This window comes from Prosopis cineraria, unplaced genomic scaffold (genome assembly GCF_029017545.1).
Source record: "Prosopis cineraria cultivar Desert tree isolate PC_DT_omini unplaced genomic scaffold, ASM2901754v1 PC10, whole genome shotgun sequence".
Classification (NCBI taxonomy): Eukaryota; Viridiplantae; Streptophyta; class Magnoliopsida; order Fabales; family Fabaceae; genus Prosopis; species Prosopis cineraria.
The window spans coordinates 1377074-1396923 of record NW_026555341.1 but is presented as its reverse complement, the minus strand read 5'-3'; the positions used below and the strand labels follow the sequence as shown (position 1 = coordinate 1396923).

General features: G+C 32.4%; 1 protein-coding gene and 1 pseudogene across 1 annotated transcript; one reads left to right on the top strand and one right to left on the bottom strand.

Annotated features, from left to right (window-relative positions):
• The first annotated feature begins 4339 nt into the window (after window positions 1–4339).
• Window positions 4340–7426, top strand: LOC129322397 (probable ubiquitin-conjugating enzyme E2 16; annotated as a pseudogene).
• Window positions 7427–7817: 391 nt separating this feature from the next.
• On the bottom strand, window positions 7818–11544 carry LOC129322396 (aldehyde dehydrogenase family 3 member F1). The gene is made up of 10 exons (XM_054968728.1): window positions 11218–11544; window positions 10950–11018; window positions 9891–9987; window positions 9544–9750; window positions 9307–9431; window positions 9112–9216; window positions 8856–9028; window positions 8680–8770; window positions 8443–8592; window positions 7818–8349 (listed from the first exon to the last, which is right to left on the bottom strand). The coding sequence occupies exons 1-10, from the start codon at window positions 11413–11415 to the stop codon at window positions 8107–8109; spliced, it is 1458 nt and encodes a 485-aa protein (XP_054824703.1). The 5' UTR covers window positions 11416–11544; the 3' UTR covers window positions 7818–8106.
• Window positions 11545–19850: the final 8306 nt, after the last annotated feature.

Sequence of the window (19850 nt, the reverse complement as noted above, 5' to 3'; positions counted from 1 at the left end):
AGCCAAAGAGAATCCAGTCCCCAACAATGGAAGATGCACAAATCTGTAAAAGCACGCTCTCATCCTTTTGACTGTGTGTGTGTGTGTGTAGAGAGAGAGAGAGAGAGAGAGAGAGAGAGACTCATACACAGCAGATCGAAGAGGAGAAAAACTGTAAAAAGGGACAGTGGTTCCAGCGATGTGAAGAAGATGAAAAGAATCTATCATGCAACGTAACCACAGGTTAAAGAGAGAATAACATTCTTCCACTCTTTTGAAATACTTGGCGTCAACAAAGTTATTATTCCAAGAAACAATTGACGGAATATTGGGTCAGCAGCACAGAGCAAATGTGAATTTTGATCATTAAGTATATGATAATGCTTTAACATGATCTGAATCTTCCAGGGTTTTAAAAGGGTACTGTTCCTTATGTAGAGATTTTTTTTAACAAATATAACTTTATATCTCTACATTTTACTCACATTTTATAACTGCTCTTTGCATTTTTTTTAATGTTTTAAATTTTATACTTTTATTTTTTAGTGTTTTAAATCTCTTCATAACAAAATATATGACTTTAAAGGAATTTAAAATATAAAAAATAAAAATATAAAAACTTAAAATATTAAAAAAATTTAAAAATTAATAATAAAATGTGAACGAAGCTAAGCCTAAAAATTTAAAGTTATATTTTTTTGACATTTTTAACTAAAAAAAAAGGGACCTTTAGATTAGAAGTACAGATAAAGGTGAAACTGATGGAGGAGCAAAGTTGAAAGAAGATAATGCTTAAAAAAACAAAGGGTATGGCGTTGTTGAGTTGTAATCCCGAATGGTTACGGAGGGAGGGACCATCGGTCGCTTTATGCCAATAAACACTGACTCCTTGGTTGCGCCGCGATATTTTGTTGGACAGCCTGTCTTCCTTCCTTTTATCCATCTCATGATCTCATCTCGCTCTCCACCACAACACGTCACTCTTTTGGGTCTCTGCTTTTTAATCCATAGTTAATTTAAAAGGGTCAACCTTAATCAATGATATTGCAATAATTTTTTTTATCGTATTTATATATTACTTTCAATACATTTTATTAAAATAAAAAAGTCTTAAAATTTATTAATTATATTTAAAAATAATAAATTCTCAATTATATATATATATATTTTTTTAATAATACATTTTTTTCAAAATTTAATGGAGCATAAAAAGAATAATTTATGATGAAAATTTATTGATATGATTTATAAATAGAATCACAAAAATTTCTTTCTCCACTCTATAAATAGAGAATAATATTGTTTGGATAATTAACTAATTTAAGTCAGCAGGTGCTCCTTTTAAGATAATTTATCATAAAAATAAAAATATTGTTTAAACATGATAAGTACATGAGAGTTCATATTCATGTTTCATTCAATAATTACTTGATAATATCATCACTTTCCATTCAATTATCTCTTTTACCTAGAAAATGGAAATGGAAATCTTCATTATTTACTAGTGCATATTTATTGTTTGAGTATTCCCACCACACCCAACATGATTGGACGCTAATCAAGATGGACGTCCTTAGTTGTGCACACTGACTTGCAACTTTTTGTGAATAAAGTTCTACTTTCACATATCACCTTTTATCATTAATTTTTTCTGAAGATGGTGAACGCTACCAAGAATTCACTAATTTAGGTTGATGTGAGTGGTTATTTTTTTAGCAACTCATTGAGAGTTCAATTCCTAATATTGATGGATGAAACAAACTTAGATAGTGATTGATGAGGCATTTCAATTTTAGGAAGTGTGGTTTAACTAAAAAAAAAGTAAAAATTTAACGGACATTTAATATATTAAGAACAAATATGGACCCTTTCATAGGATTAGGGACTCACAGGCATACATATTAGCAAGTTCACTTCATTGGTTGCGATTCTTTCCCGTTTTATTTTTTTAATTGAAAACGAAAGAAGCCTTGCCCGCTCACCCACTCCCATGCTAGATAATTAATACTGACTTAATTTAAAAATATAAGATATTTTTAAAAAATTAAATGTTTAAAAATGTAAAGTATTTTTAATCTTTTAAAATGTAATCATTATCTTTTTTTTTTAAGTATTTCGATTGATAATAAATTTATATTTATTATAGGTTATTTAATGGAGATAAATATGGAAAGATAGGATTAGTTGAAAAGTAGATAGCTACTTTATTGAGAGGTGATATTCGATTAAAAATATCTTATATTTTTAAAAAGATGGAGTAATTACTATAATTATTCTATTTATTTAAATTTAAATTTAAAAAATGATTAATTTGCTTTTATAGTGTGTAATGGAGCATTGAACATTGGTTGCCAGACTAGCAAAAGTTGTTTGATTGACCCTCATCGACTTCCAACTACGATCTTAAATCGAACACCGACGAGTCACGGAAATAAGTCAGTAACATCTCATCCACGCGCTCCTCCAACTTGATTAATTAAATAATAACATTAATAATAATAATAATAATAATAATAATAATAATAATAATAATAATAATATACTTATTTAATTAAACTTGTAAATTTAAACGAATATCCTAATATATTAACAATTAGATGTGTATGATACGAAGGATATACAATAGGTATAATAAAACTTTTAACTCCTTAAATTTCTTTCGATTATCAATTCAGTATTTTAAATTTAATTTTAATCAATGTAGTGTTTATTATTTAAAAAAGAGATAATACTATTAAAATCTATTGATATAAATACCCAAATATTGAATTAGCGATCGTGTCTATTAATAAAAAAGAAATGTAATTATTTTTAAGAATGGATTAAAAATTTAAAAAACAAGAACAAAACGTATAAGAGAAAAAAGAAAATAGTAAAACAAGGAAATATAGAATAGAAAAAAAAAAGGAGGAAATTTGGCTTTATTTGACCACGTATACATATTATAATGAGAGTCTGAGATTTACTTTGTATATATCATAATTTGATAACTGATTTATATTTCAAAACTTTTCTATAAAAAATATATAGGAAGAATTTTAATTAAAGATTAAGGAAGAGAAATATTTATCAATGAGTTTCAAAAAAAATCTAAAAATTCTCTGCAAGTTTTTTAATTAAATTGAAATAAAATTGGTAATTGAAAATATTGAAATACACTTCTACAAAATTAACAAGTAAAAACTTTGTTTTGTGAAGCCTGTAAATGGTATATGTTAATAATATTACATCACTTGTTATTTCCTTTATGTTATCTGTAAAAACTTTAAAATGATATTGCAATAGCAGACGTGGCAAGTTCATTTTGGAGCTCCTTAAGTCAACTACATTACTTGATTACTATTTAACTTTATTTGTTAATTGCTTATCTGTACTTTTTAATTCCCTAACAATGCTTGTTAAAAATACAATTAATTAGTTAACTATCTAAATTTATTTATTAATTGCTTGCTTGTACTTTTTAATTCTTTAACAGTACTTGTTAAGTAGTTAATCTTGTGATTTCATAATCTTAAAAATATTACTTATTAATTTCATAACTTTACTTATTAATTTGTTAACATGATTTATTAATTACTTAACTTGACTTGTAAATTTTTTACAAGGTCTGTTCACTCTATTTAATAGAAAAGCACCATCACTATTTGTTAATTTTCTTAGGTTATTTATTAATTAACCAACATTATTTGTAAATTATCTAACTTTAGATGTCAATAATTATACTAGTTCAATCATTTTCTTTGAAATATAAAATTATTAATTGTTAATTGTCTAATTTTTACTTATTAATTTATCAATATTATTTTTAAATTACATGACTTAACTTGCCAATAATTATAATAGTTTAATCATTTTATCCGATATATAAAATCATTAGTTAGTAATTCTCCGCCTTTACTTATTAATTTATTAATATTAATTGTTAATTACTTTTTTTTTCTAAAAAAAGACATTTTAATCTTTTTAACCATCAACTTTATTTAAGTTCAGTCAAAAAAACTCATTAAATTTTTTGGGATCTATTGATAAATAGTTTTCTTCTCTAATCGTTAATTAAAATTTTTTCAAATATACAATGGCCACCCTGATAACTTAAAAAAATGATTATATTGATAAAAAAAATTAAATTTTAAAAATCAAATCGACAGGTAAAACGACCAGAGACTAACAGTTTTATTATTACTAAATAATAACTTCAAATATATTTTTCTAAAATATATAGAAAAAATTGGAAATATATATGCTTATATATATTTATATATTTATATATTATATAGTCAAATGAAATATATCAAATAATGTAATATATTATCGATTTTATATCAATACATTGATTTTTTTTGGCGTGATAAGAAACATACTTGAGGTAAACGGGGACTTTTTAATAAAAAGCAACAGAAATAAAAAGGTCGGGGGAAGCATAACTTCGTCAAATCTCTTCTCTCTCGTCTTCCCGAGCAAAAATCATGACCAGCTCTTCCGCTACCTCTCGCAAGGTTAGCCCTAACTTCTCCCATCTCAATCCCGCTTTCTGGATGGTTTTTTCTTTATCTAATCGATTTATCTTTTTCTTTACGCTTTGTATTTGGATCCGGATGTTCAGGCTCTGAGTAAGATTGCCTGCAATAGGCTTCAGAAGGAACTTGTGGAGTGGCAGGTCAACCCCCCTGCCGGTTTCAAGCACAAAGTCACCGATAATATTCAAAGGTACCTATTTCTTCTTATTCACTTCTGCCCTGATTCGTTTCTGGTTCTTTTTCCTATCAGTCTTTAGGTCCTGCAAAATCGATTGAGAAATTTAGGATTTTTGGCCCTTGATTAACTGTCCTAGAATTCGTACACACTAACTGACACTTATTGCTTTCTAGTCTAATTGGCGGACTGGGGTTTTATGCTAACTATTTGCTTGTGATGCCCGCTGTGGCCTAAATCGTTTGCCTTTAAAGTTTCTACTTGTCCTTTTTGATTTGGCTTATTGATCCTTTGGTTACTCACGTCATTTTTCTGTTACGTTGTCTTTGTGATTTTTACTCAAAGGTGGGTTATTGAAGTGACTGGAGCTCCGGGTACACTTTACGCCAATGAAACCTACCAACTTCAGGTCGACTTTCCGGAGCACTACCCAATGGAAGCTCCACAGGTACCACATAAGCTGTGGAAGTATTTTAGCTGTAAAATATGTGAATTCTACCTTTTAGCTCTAAGTTCTGCCTTTCGGTGATGCTGTTCTTTTCTGACCTGAATTATGGACGCTTTAACAGGTCATATTTTTGCACCCTGCTCCACTGCATCCCCATATCTATAGCAACGGGCACATTTGTTTAGGTATGCATGTGGTTGTATATAGTATTGTTTTTTTAAAATAAATTTTTGTGTTTATGGTGTCTAATTTTGTAATATGCTCTTTGCTAATGGTGTTACATCTAATTTTTTATTATTGCATAAACTTTGTTTGGAGGTTTTTGGTATTTGCTGGACTTGCATCTAGTTTTCTGTTATCCGTTCTTTCAGATGCTTTAAATGCTTCCAAATTGACTTCCAAGTTATGACATGCAAAACTCTTATAACTGCTAAGAAGTCACGGTAAAGAGGCTGGGGTCAAATGGGTAGTTTAGGCATCAGCGATTCTTGGGATAAGGAGTTTGCCCAGGCAATTGAAAGTATTTCTAAAGAGTTGGCAAACTTAAGAAGAAAGGAAGGACAATAAGAGAAGATAATTCTTTGGCTGATGATCATCCTAGTAAGGCCTTATTGTGAGATGTAAATTCTAAATATTGGGATTAACAGCTGGAAGGTAACTGGCAAAGAGGTAGGAAAACTGCAGTATGCCTGGGAAGCAGAAGGAATAAGTTTGGGTCTGTCACTCTTGCTTCTATTTTTTATTTTTAGTTTTCAAATTTCATTTGTGTTTGGATACCTGCACATTTTGTTCTTTGTTTTTGAAATTATGTTCCAATCGTTGTATTATTATTATTATTATTATTATTTGAAATATTCCCCATTTGAAGGGTCTAGTTCTGGGTTGGATCTGCATCTATTGTTTAGTCTCTTCTCACTTTTCAAGGGGGAACTCTTGGAATTCTCGCAAAAAGATTTCAACTTTCTATATGATTGATATAAAAATTTGACTAAAAGATTCCTGCATATTTAATCAGTCAGATTCTCTCAAGTGTTTTTGGCTGTTTAGTCAATGATTATTGATAAGGTTCATGATTTGCTGCTTGGGATCTTTTTTAAAAATAAATTTCAAGTAAAATGACATTAGTATGAGAAGGCTAACAATTGAGAGTGGCAAAGGAGTTAAGATGCAGTGTTAACTCCTTACTCTATTCAAGCATCTCCACATTTGGATCCGCTGGTCTATATTTGTTGTTGATAGCATCCATCATGCGCGTAGCGTCTTTCTCTAATAAAAAATCCCCTCTCTCACTCTCATGGGTTTTGAGGTGGAAGGAAGTGATAAATCATTAACTTTCGTCTTGAACTTCCTCATCTTTCCAGAATGCAGTGTGAGCATGTTACATTAAACCTTGACAGCATATTTGCTTTTGTGCGCGTGTGCGTGTGCGTGTGTGATAAATGGGAATGCACAAGAAGGCTGAAAATACATTGTCACATGTATTTTACACTATAGAAGTTTGATTGAATGACAGTTATACCTCATTGCTGTGAGCTGACGTTTAATATCTCCGTTTATAAAACTCTGCAGATATACTGTATGACTCATGGTCCCCGGCCATGACAGTTAGTTCTATCTGCATCAGCATTCTCTCAATGCTTTCAAGCTCAACTGTAAAGGTGTGAACCGATTTGCATCGTTTTAAAGTTAAGAAATCATATATGTTTATACATAAATAAAAATTGGGCGCATACTGCCTTGGTTCTTTTTCAACTGGTTTAAAGCAGGTTTTGACTTTGAACTAATTTAATTTGAGCCTCTTGGTTGGTTATTATTCTTATTATCATTAATCATTGGTTATTGTTTACATTGTTACTTGTTACTTGTTTTACTTGTGTTAATGTTGTCTCATCCTTTGGTTTCATATTGACTCTATTGATTTGTCTTGCAGCAACGTCCTGAAGATAATGATCGCTATGTAAAGAACTGCAGAAATGGTAGATCTCCTAAGGAGACAAGGTGGTGGTTCCATGATGATAAAGTATAATTTCTAGTTATCTTTCTTAACAAAATTAGAGTAGAGGATTATCCTTTTGAAAGAAAAATCCTCATGGGAGAGAGGCATTCTGAGAACGCAGGATGCCTTGAAACGCGTAATAACTTTGATGTAAATTGTCATTTGCCCAATTACGTGGTATTGTAAAGGAAGAGGAAACAATGTGACTCTAGCAACTTTAAGGAGTAAACAAACTCGAAATATTGTGATTATGGGGTAAAGGTGCTTGGATTTAAATATAGTCGGTCTATGCACCCCTTTCATTTGGGAAATGATCTGGTCTAATGCATTACTCGTGTTTTTATAGATTTGTGAATTTACTATTTATTCCCAATTTTAGCGAGAGAGAGAAAGTGTCACAAGCTCTTGGCAGAGATCAAGAGAGTTGTCTTCCAATCTTAGCCATACTTAACGATTGCTGCAAAAAGGAAAGATGTAATTTGCTTCTCCTTGTTTTGTGTAATTTTTAACGTGGATGGCTTTGTAATTCTTTTCCTGCCCCAAGAAAAGACCGAGGATTGCCAATATTGGTTAATATTCTGAATCTGAAATGGAGGATATTTATCAGTGTCTGGAGTGTGTGTTAATGGTTATTGCAGTGTCTCTGAAACAAATGGTGCGCCTAGCTGTGGCCTTGCTCTTCTCTTACGAGTTGGAAAGAAATTTCGGAATGATGATAAGAAATTTGATAATTCATGGTAGATGTTTGCTATTTATTGAGAATTAGCAACCGTCTCAATACAATGATCAATAATGCACTATCAATCGCGTTTGAAGCTCATGGAAATATAAATACGTTGAAGGGAAGGATTTTTCGGATTTAAGAAGGAAAGAAGAAATTGTTTGCAAGTTCTGCACCCATTTTGCAATGCGTCCGATGGAAACAGCTAGTAGTAACATTATAAGAAAAGCAAGTGCTTCTAGGACATAGTTGATGAGAAGTCGATTTTGTCTAGCTGTGTTTTTTCACTCCCAGCATGTGCAGTAATAGACCAACGTAGTTCAGTTTGTATGCCAGTCTTATGAACTGCAGCTTGAACTTATTCCAAGGAGGGTACCTTGGCTCTATTTCAAGGCATAGGTTTCTATACATCACAGCTTTTTCATGGCTGAAGGTCTCAAAAGAGTACTTCCCATGGTACCTTCCAATCCCACTTGGCCCGACCCCTCCAAATGGCAGTGCATCGCATACAAACTGGAAACACAATGATCCGTTTATACGTAGAATAAATAATATTCTTCACTCCAAAATTTAACTTCTAAGAATGAGGGATGTCACCAGCAGTACCTGGACCAGTGTGTCATTAAATGTAACACTTCCAGACGACGTTTCTGATAGAATCGCTCTCTTGAAAGCTTCATCCTTGGTGAATGCATAAATGGCCAGAGGTTTTGGCCTTGAATTTATGAATCCTGTGCTTTCTTGAATGTTATTCATCTGCAGAAACAGCAAGTCAACAGCTCAGTAGTATAATATTTGTGACAACTCCGAACAGCAAAGGGGATTGCTATTGTTGATTCTCACAGTGATTATTGGAAGCAAAGGACCAAATATCTCTTCCGCCATTATCTGAGCATTTAGTGGAGGATCTAATAAGATGGTGGGCTCAATGAACCTGAAAAAGTTTTCAGAAATGGATGAAAAACCCTTTTCTTATTTGTTGGGTTAAGGAGATGGATGGATAGGGTTAGAGAAAATACAGATTCTCTTCATCAACTGAACCGCCATGAACAATGGAAGCCCGAACCTGAGGCTCTTCAAGAAGACTGCATAACCTCTTAAAATGGTGCTTGTTTACAATTCTGGCAGTGACCTTTGACTCTATTGGATCGTCACCATAGAATTTCCTGATTATCTTCTTCAATGAATCTACCTGAAAGAACAAAAGCAACTTACAATTACCAAAATAAATAAATCTTCAAAATTAGAATCAGTTGTTGATGCTGTCAAGATTACCAAAACAGATGCGAACTTCTCTTCAACCAGCACATAGTCTATTCCTATACATGCTTGTCCGCTGCATGTTCCCCACTTCCCTCCTACAATTCTTTTGACTGCCATCTTCAATGCCATCAAATTTGCGGAAGCAAAGTTTTCATTAGATTATGAACTTTAACAAGAAAAGTTTCAGAATCAATAAGCGTGCCCTACCCGAAAATCTGAAGGGTTAGGGAGGGAATCAAGTATGGCAGGGCATTTTCCACCCAGCTCCAGAGTGACAGGAGTTAAATTCTTTGCAGCAGCAGACATGACAATGCTTGCCACCCGTGGACTCCCTGAAAAAATTCTACCTTCGTTAAAGTTGATAGACAATCAGATGCAGGAAAACATGATGAGCTTATTCTCCAAGTTCAATGAAATGAAGTAGCTAATCATAATAAAAAATACCAGTGAAGAATATTTTATCCCATTTCTGCAGTAGTAGTTGTTCACAGACATCTGATCCACCTTCGATAACCTTAATGGCTTTAGAGTCCAGGTATTGAGGAAGGGCACCAGCCAGGAAGGAAGAGCATGCTGGAGCATGCTCTGAAGGTTTAAGGACTACCACATTTCCTGCAGATATTGCTCCAATTAATGGATCCAGTGATAGAGCTGCACGCAAATGGATCCGCTTTAGAGATCAAAACGCAGAGGACAGATGACTTTATCTCTATAAAGAATGCATGAAATTTGATCAATGAATAATTCACTGCCTAGTCTGTAAATATGAACAAAGTAATTTTCAGACTCACCGATAGGGATGTTCCAAGCAGAAAATATGAGAACCACACCAAGTGGTTCTGATAACACCTCTCCACTTCCGGGAAAGAAAAGGAAAGGAATGTGACTCTGCCACAATCGCCCCCAACACAAAAATCCTTGTTAATTGTGACTGAGACAAAGCTCAGCCGTAAACATTGGGAGAAGCAGCTGTACTATAGCTAAGAACAAACACAATCATCACCATCTTGGTTCAACAGAATCCAAACGAAATGGTAGTTGTTTGACATGAAAAATTCTCAGTCAGATTAAATCGACCATGGATGGATAAATTTAAGTCAAACATAAACAGACATGCAAGTATACAATGCACATTTTCAAGTAGAATATACCTTGCGTTGATCAATTTGATCAGCGTACTTTTTGCAGGCCAAATTTACTCGAATACTTCTGTTCATGAGAATTTTGACTGAAGACAAATCTAAGTTTGATGTTGATATCAGTATTCGAAACTTAGGTTCTAATGCTGCATGGCTGAATTTTCTAATTGGGATTTTCCCCCTTTTTCGTGAGTAGCTTTTACTTATTATACCCGCTAGATGTTCAGCAAATTCCTCGGAAGCTTCTTCCAAAGCCTATATCTGCATATCAAGTGAAGCTTCTAGAGCATGGATGAGGAAACTCTTGAATGCCATTTGGACCTAAGAGATTCCTTTGTTACTTTTTTTTTTTTTGGATTACTCACATGTACCCTTCTACTGAGGTACCAGGCACTAAATGTGGGCACTTCTTTCAGTAAGGATTTAAACCTTAGTTCACCATGTTGTGATAGACTAGCTTCTTTTACTAAACCCAAATTCCTTTGTTACTTTACTGTGTACCATTCATATTTCTATTTTTAGCATTGGAAGTGACATAGTACTATTTCAATATTTAACAAACAATCAAAAGAAACAGTAACAATAGAATGATAGCTTCCACTGAAATAATAGAATGATAGCGTCCAATCAAGCTAAACAGAAACAGAATCAGTTACGGGTTGTGGAAAGGAGAAATTATCTTCATCAGGAAATGAATGAAAACAAATTAACCTTCTTAGGAGCCATCCATTTCTCAACGCAGCTCAAAGTATTTTCGGCTGATTTTTCTACAACTCCAACCTACACCAAAAGAACAAATCAGTCACTAACATAAACCCAACATCAAACTTTAAGATATTTGAAGTTGATTATATCCCGAAAGTTGGTCTCTTCACAGATTTTCCCACATTTTAGATGTTCTGAAGGAAGTTAGGGCCTCCTCTTTCTTTCTTTCTCTCTTTTATTACAGTTTGTAAAGATTTAGGAGCCAAAAAGAAACCTCATCGCGGTAAGATTCAACAGGGTGCTTGCCAAGATCTTGATGGAGAGCTCTAAAGATGGCCTCTTCTTGGTCACGAAGAAGCTGAAGAAGCGCAGTGATCTGGGTTTTCCTCCATTTCACACTTCTGGTACGTCCACTCTTGAAGCTCTCCCTCAACTCTCTCAAGCTCTCTTCCACCTCAACCACAACGTCCATTCTCTCTCTTGCTCTTTCCCTAATTACTTCCTCTCCAATTCAAGGGTGGTCCAGGATGGCACCACCACTTATATAAACAGTTTTTCCTCAGAGACTCATCGGAAGGCGCCTTCATTTAATGCTGCCACCGGCATAATGTTGGGGTGGCCATGATAGTTATGGTCACCTACCAACTGTAGCCCAACAGAACACATGCTCCTTCCGTTTTTATATTTATATAAAAAAAATAACAGTATTACATAATTTAAAAATATTAATTAATCATGATAATTATATTTAAAAAAATTAAACTAAAATGTTTTATATTAATTGACATAAACATGTATTAATTTTTTTATTAATGTAAATTATGAAGAATGATTTAAAAAATGTGTAATAAATACTCATTAAAATATGTGATTTTTTTTATATAAAAAGATAAGTAAAAAGTGATAATTTTTTTTATAAATAAAAACGAAGTAATACGAGGTTTAAAACATTAAAAAGGGATTTAATCATTTAACCCTCAACTTGTTTGTATGAGTAGAATTTTAAAGGATTAGACATGAGATTATGAATGGAAATAACTTTTAAAATCACGTTTGATATGGGATGAGATCAAAAAAAAAAAATAACAGTCACGTGATCCAAAAAATAGGATAAAAGACAAAAAACTCCTCATCTTTTCCCTCGTGGTACTCCCCACTCTTCACAAAAAAAAAAAGATCTGGCTCGTCCTCCTCTACTCAATTTAGATCTGGCATTGATAGTGACCAGGAATGGGAAAGACAAGCTCAGCAACTTGAAGATTGAAGCAACCAAAACGATCTTTAGAGAACTGCTATGACCTTAGGAAAGGTATGATGATAGGAGGCGCAAATTAGTTAGCCCTGGTGTTTTAGAGAAGTTTTCTTCTATATTAAACATCAAAAGTAGGGAATGTTTATAAGTTGGGAGCTGTAGCATGAGAAGAAAAGGAAACAAAGTGCCTGAAAGCCGATACGCTGCTTGAACACATAAAAAAAAGAACTAAGATATGAGTTTTTTTTTCAGTTCACCACTATTTTTTAGAAATTATTTTTCTCAAGTTATTACCGTTGTAATTTATGGATGTGAAGAGTTATCTTATTATATATAGACACAGGTGGAGGAAAGGCCAGTAGCTGGAGTCAACGTCAATGTTGTCAATGTCGTTAGGGTCGTTTATGATGAAGCTCAATTGACAATGAGACTAGAGGATGGGATAGAGCTGATAATTCGGGTCGAGCTTGACGGACCAACCTGAATAAGCCTGAAAAAAGTTTAGGCCAAGCTTAACATTTTGTAAAAAAAAAATTGATACTCCGAGCCAATTCAGGTAACTTGAATAAGGCTGAAAAAATTCAGGCCAAGCTCGAACAGGCTTGACTCGAATACCCATTTGTATATTTTTTAATTTTAAAAAAAGATGGCTGCCTCTGCCCTACATCTGCATGGCTGCATCTTGTCTTGTGTTTATCTTGTGCGGTTAAGTCATTCTCATTCATCAACTAATCAGCATTCAAAAAAGTGAAACCCTAAAGCCTTTGACTCATTCAGCCAACGTCATCGTCATTACATCAGCCATCTCCAGAACCAGAAGTCCATTCTTCTCACTCTAAACTGATCCATGCTTCAGACTTCATTTTTGTTGGCTTTTAGTCTTTACTTTCTCAATTTCTCTTGCACTTTTGCAATCTCCCTCGCTGATAAACAAGCAACTCTCTCTTGCACTTCACAATCTCAGACTCGTTATCCTCAAAACCAAAACCCACTACTAGAATGAGCTCCATCGAGAACGCAGAACAAGCTCCGTCTATAACCTACTGCCAAAACAAGGTTTGTCCAAAAAACTAGAACCCATGCTACGACATCGGCTTGAACGAGCTCAGGCTTTCTTCTTCTTCTTTCTTTTTCTCTCATACGCACTGTCTGAAGGTTTGAAAGGTTGAATCAAACTTATGGAGTCTGAATTTAATTTGTGAAATGTCTACTTTTAGTGCTTTGTTTCAATCTCTGTCTCTATCTTTGATTGATGTTCCGATCTCTGCTCTGTTTAGATAGTTGAATCTAATTGATTTTTCTGATAGCTGGTTCTTAGTGAACAGATTTTAACCTTTAAATTCTCTTATAAGTATATTCAAGTCTCTTTAACTCTGCCTCTCTTGTATTTTGATGTAGTTGTGTTGTCATATGGAATTAAAGTGCTTTAGCCTTAGCTATAACTTGTAATTAAGGCATAGTATATTCAAATTGATCTTTAATTTTCAATTCTATGTAGCGAAATATGTCTTCTAGTCAAAGGAAAAAACCTAATGAAAATGTGGTGGTAGTTCTAGTAGTAAGGTAGATGACAATGTACGTGGCAAGGGTAAGGTAACTGATATGCCTCCCTCTCAAAAGAATAATGAAAACAAATTACTTGCCTCTGTGATTAAATTAGTTGCCTCTGCAAGTAAGAAATCTGTTAGTTTTGGTAATTCTAGTAAAAGTAACAAGTTCTGAGAAAGAAAGGAAGCCACCTGTTTCTAAAAAAATAAAAAACTTGTACGTCTGTTGTTTGAAAGTCTTTTTCTAGAATTGTAGTTGATGGAAAAATAAAAGCAAGATGTAATGATTGTAAAAAAGACTTAGCAGGATCTAGGATTGATGGCACATCTCATTTAACACGACATGCTAAAAATTGTCCATAACTTGCTAAGTATCATGGTATTGGGATGATGATGATGGACAAAGAAGAAAAATTGAGGTCTAGAAAACTTAATGATATAAGTATGAGAAACATTATATCTATGATGATAATTGAACATGATATGCCTTATTTCATGGTTGAATATAAATGGTTCAAGTATTATTCTTTCATGTTGAATCCTAGTGTAAAGCGTTACTCAAAAAACAGCTGTGTCTGATGTTACAAAAGTCTATCAAAGGAATAAAGAAGTGTTGAAGCAAAAATTGTTGAAAAGTATTGGAAGAATTTGTTTAACATCTGATTATTGGACTGCTATAATCTTTGAATGTTATTTGTACTTAACTACTTATTTTGTTGATGAAAATTAAAAATTAAATAGTAAAATACTTTCATTTTGTAAGATGGAGCCTCCACATTCTGGAAAAGAACTAGCTAGGAAAGTGTATGATTGTTTGATTGATTGGGGGATTATTAAGAAAGTATTTTATATCACTTTAGATAATGCCTTTGCAAATGATAAAGTGCAAGAAATTTTGAAACAAAGGTTAGCTTTGCAAAATAATGGCTTGATTGTAATGGAGAATTTTTTCATCAAAGATTTTGTGCCCATATCTTAAATTTAATAGTTCAAGAGGGCTTAAAAGTGACATGTGATGCTTTAAACAAAATTAGAGATAGCATTAAATATGTCAAACAATCAGAGGCAAGGACAATTGCTTTCAAAAAATGTGTTGAATAGGTTGGTGGCATTGATAGTTCAATTGGCTTGAGGATGGATATGCCTATTACATGAAATTTTACTTTTGCAATGCTTGAAAGTGGATTACAATACCATTGAGCTTTTACTAGCTTTGCATGTGTTGAAAATAATTTCATTCATTGCTCAACATATGAAAAGTGGAGGAGAGGAGAAGAGACGTATAATTTCTTGAGGCCATTTGATGTTATAACAAGGTTAATGTTTAGGACATCTTATCTGACATTGAACTTGTATTTTGCTTAAGTATCAAAAATTCAGATCTTGTTAGATGATAATATGGTAAATGATGATTCTATGATACAAGAAATGGCTCAAAGAATGAAAGATAAGTTTGACAAATATTGGAATGATTATAGTATTATCCTTGCGATTGCAGCTATGCTTGATCCACGAATGAAAATTCAAATAATACAGTACATGTATGCAAGGTTGATCTTATAAATTGCCCTGCCAAGATTAGAAGTATTCAAAGCAAGCTAAAATATATTTTTAATCAATATAAAGAGATGAATGCTTTTTCCTCTGATCTTGGATCAAGTTCAACAATTCTAATATAAGCAAATCAAGTTCAATCCTCCACTACTTCTAGTGTTCAGCTTCAAGCATGACTAGCAATGTTCCTAGGGTTTTAGATGTAAGTTTAATTTTATGTTACCATTAATCTTATTGTTTTAATTTAATTTATTAGTTGGTATTTTATTAATTTTTTACATGTTGTAAGATTGGATTAATTATACAAGCATGGATGTTATGTCTGTTAGAAAGTTTGAGTTAAAATTTTATTTGGATGAGGCAATACTTCAACCCCAAGTGTATTGAGATTTAGACGTGCTCAATTGGTGGAACATTAATAAGGGTAGATTTCCTATCTTTTCAAAGATGGCAGCTAATATATTTAACATTCCTATCACTACAGTAGCAAGTGAATCAGCTTTTAGCATTGGTTCATGTGTTCTTACTAAATATCAAAGCAGTATTCTTCCTTTTAATTTTCAAACTCTTACTTGCACTTGTAATTGGTTAAGTGGTTTTCAATATGATGGTAATATAAATTTTAAATATATAATTATTTTGTTGGATAATTATTAAGTAAAATTTGATTTCATTCAATTATAATTTAAAAATCTTTTCTTTATTGACATGTTGCAGATAGTGAAGAAAAAGGGAAGATTGAGGGAGAAGAGGTAGTGTAAGAGGAAGAAGGAGGGAGATAGAAAGAGGATGAATCACTTGAACCTAATCTACATATGGATTTGTCTACTATTGAAAGTACAAGTATAGTTTTAAATAGTGATGATTAATAAGAAGAGCCACAGGATTAGGATTTGGTTTAACTTTGATTTGGATTGTTGATTATTATTATGTTTTAACTTTAATGCCATGTTGAATGTGTTGTTATTTTGTTGGATTATTTATTTTAGATGTCAAACTAGTATGGAGAACTTGTTTTATTAGCTTGGATGGTTAAAAAAAATAGTATCAATGCATGTTGAATTATTACTTTGATGTAATTAGATAAAAAAAATCATCAAAATCGCAACCAAAAAAAAGAGATACAATGCGGGTATTCGGGCCGGGCTTGTTAATTCGGGCTTATAAAGATAGCGGGCCTGTTCGGGTTTGGGCCTATTCGTGCTTGGCCCGAATAAACATCTGTCTGAATTCTCAACTCTAGGATAGGGTGGATGGCGACAAAGAGAGACAAGAGAGTGGGAGGGCATTTTGATCAAAAAGTAACCAATTCCAAGAATGATTTTTCAATACCATGGGGGTGATAATATTGGATAATATCATATAGGTGCAATTGATATTGAGATTAAATTTTTCATTATTTCATACCAAACATAAAAAGCTGGTACTAATCAATCTCAATCTCAGTCTCATCTTTTCAACATTACATACCAAGCAAGGCGACAACCTCAGTTTAGATGAATTAAAGCATGCACTTTCTCGTTTCTATATATATGTGTGTGTGAATTGTTTCACATAATTTAAAAAAAAATAAGTAATTATAATAATTATAATTGAAAATAAAAAAAAATTAAACTGAAATAATAAGTATACATTAGTTGTTTTTTGTTCATGTAAATTGTGAGAGTAATTTAAAAAAATTATAATAAATATTTATTGAGGTATATAAATTTGTTGATTAAAAAATAAATAAATAATGACAGTTTCTGATAAAAAAATGGAGAGAATATTAGTCTATCAAGAAAATTATAAAGTGCATTTTGCATTTATTTGGAGTAGGAGGAAGGCATGCCATGGGACTAGTAATGGGCTTGGACACTAGTTTTCCAAACGGAATCAGATGGGCTTCCCCCACAGACCATGTAGAAGACACGAGGTAACTCTCTGGTGAATGGCGACAGGTAATAAGTTGGAAGGGAGGCATGCTTGTGTTTCTCACTGTTGTGCAGCAATTTTATTTTTTATTTTTTTATTTTTTGGTGGGGTTCAAGAACAGGGAAGCATTATTAGAATCAATGTTTTGAAACCCGGACTGAACATCGAACCGGAAAGAGCAACGGGTCGCGGTTTTTATGGTCCAACCGGTTAGACCGGCGGTCGAACCGGTGACATAAAATTAAATAAAAAATAAAATTTATATGCGCAGTTATATAAATAAAATATTAATTTGTCAATGGTGTTTGTGATTTCGACCTCAAAAGCTAGATGCTTGAATTGTTAGAGCTAGAGGTAGAGGCATGTTAGTACAAGCTTGTGATCTCAAAGGAAAATGTTGGAGCTAGAGGCATGCCGTCATATCATGACGAACAAGCTTTTGATCTCGATGCTAAAGGTTGAATCTTTAGAGTTGAAGGCAGATGTTGGAGGAGAAGTTAGAGATTGAATTTGGGTCATGAAGGAGAGATTAGAGATTAGAGAAGAGAAGAAAAGAGAGAATTAGTGATTAGAGAAGAGAAATTGTGAATCTAAGCAACTCAACCTAAATTTCTTTTTTTTTTTAAATTTTTTGGCTTTGAACCGGATTGACCCGGGTTGACCCGGGTTCGGTTTCCGGTTCAACGCCGGTTCTCTCAAAACTGGCCGGTTCAATCTGGGTCAACTCGGGTCAAAGGTCAGATTGGTTCAATTGGTTGAACCAGACCGTTTTATTCAGCGGGTGACGGTCGGACCGTCCGGTCCGGTCCGGTTTTTACATCATTGATTAGAATTTATAAATTTCATAAATGCTTTGGCTCCCAATTTTGTGGATGGTTTGGACTTGTCAGACCGAAGTTAGGCCTCCATGATTTAATTTAGACCAGCTCCACTACACTATGCAATTGCGTTTCAGGCTAGCAACCGATATTTAGTAAGAAGATTTTCCAAATTAAAATGTAATTGACTCGGGAGCTATTTGAATTTTAATTAGATATAACTGATTATAAAAAAATAATTAATATAATTAATTTTGTTTACAATTAATTATATTATAATGTGATTACGCTTGAATAATGTTTTTTTGAAATTGAATTTGATAGAATTGAATATATTTAGATTATTTAATCAAAATTAATTTTAACTGTGTAAATTGTCATAAAGAATATTGGTTTTAAAAATTAAAATACTGATAAATTTATATATAATATTATTAAATTTGTTTAACTTTATCTAACAAGTAAAATATATTATTTAACTTATACTCATTCCGTTAAAAAATATAAGATATTTTTCACCAAATTTTAACCTTCAATAAAGTAATTACTTATCTTTAAATTAATTTTATTTTTTTATATTTACCTCTATTTAATAGGATATTTTACTTTAAAATAAACATAAAGTGATTTATTCAATAGGATACACTTTTGGAAAAAAAGATAGTGATTACACTTTAACATATTAAAAATACTTTACATTTTTGAACATTCAACCCCTTAAAAAATAACTTACATTTTTGAGTGAAGGGAGTATACCTTATTAATTATAGAAATTTAAATTATATTAATATTAACTTATGATGCTTGATTTATGTAAAGCAAATGCAAATTTTCTTTCGTGGCAATGAATTAACAAACACGTTATTTTAATTTATTTTAATTGAAGAGTTATATCAGAGTTTCTTCTAAAGTAAGAATAATACTTTAGAAATATAAAAAATACTTGCATGTTTAATTCATAAACCAATGGATCCAAAAATGTAACTGTAAACAGGAGGGAAGAATATAAGATTTAAGAAATTTAACAAAGAGAAGCGAGACTGAAAATACACACAGGGTAATGTTGGGGTTGCTGATATTTTTGACAGATAATAAGTGAAGGTAACTTGAAATTGATAAGCTGCATAAAGTAGCTTAAAAGGATCAGATTTATCAGCTTTTCTTCTTGGTTATACTTTGTTGTGATAATGTAGTTTTTGCCAATAACTTTATAGCTCGGTGACATGCAAGCTTTCTTATTATGAGTTCGACATCACCTGTAATATCAAGTTGTTAATACCTACTCTTCTAATTCAAACAAAAAATGTAATTTTTGGCCTCAGTTATAATATTGTAGTTGAAAGAAACAAAGAAATCAATCCATCCACACAGGGCACCAAGAATTTCAAGTGAACAGGGAGAAGCCGAGCCTACTTGTCAACTTAGAGTGTGTTTGATTTTCAATTTATATATTGTAAAAGTATATTTGGGAGATTTAACTATGTGTTGGATTTATCAAAAGCACATTTCATATGTAGTTTGAATGTGCTTTTAAGAGTTACCTAATCAAATCCTTAGTTCCTATAGCACATAGAGAGGGGGATAATCAATGAGTACATTCCTGTTATAAATATGTGTGTATATGAAATATCAAATATCAATAGGAAGAATCACACGGCACGCCCTAAAAAAAATAAAAAATTGTACTACAAGTATAAGAAATTTTAATAATACATTGCAGGCTCAGGAGCCCTTATTCAATTTTTCTTAAAGGTGAAAGTATAATTTTGCTCTTAATTAAAATGAAAGAAATGAACTAAAAGTGATAGAATGATCAAATTTA

Coding starts and splice junctions, on each gene's coding strand:
- LOC129322396 (XM_054968728.1), bottom strand. CDS start 11,415: ATGGACGTTGTGGTTGAGGTGGAAGAGAGCTTGAGAGAGTTGAGGGAG. Junction 9,751..9,890: donor TGCTTGGAACATCCCTATCG/GTGAGTCTGAAA, acceptor ATTTGCGTGCAG/CTCTATCACTGGATCCATTA. Junction 9,217..9,306: donor CTAACCCTTCAGATTTTCGG/GTAGGGCACGCT, acceptor ATGGCATTGAAG/ATGGCAGTCAAAAGAATTGT.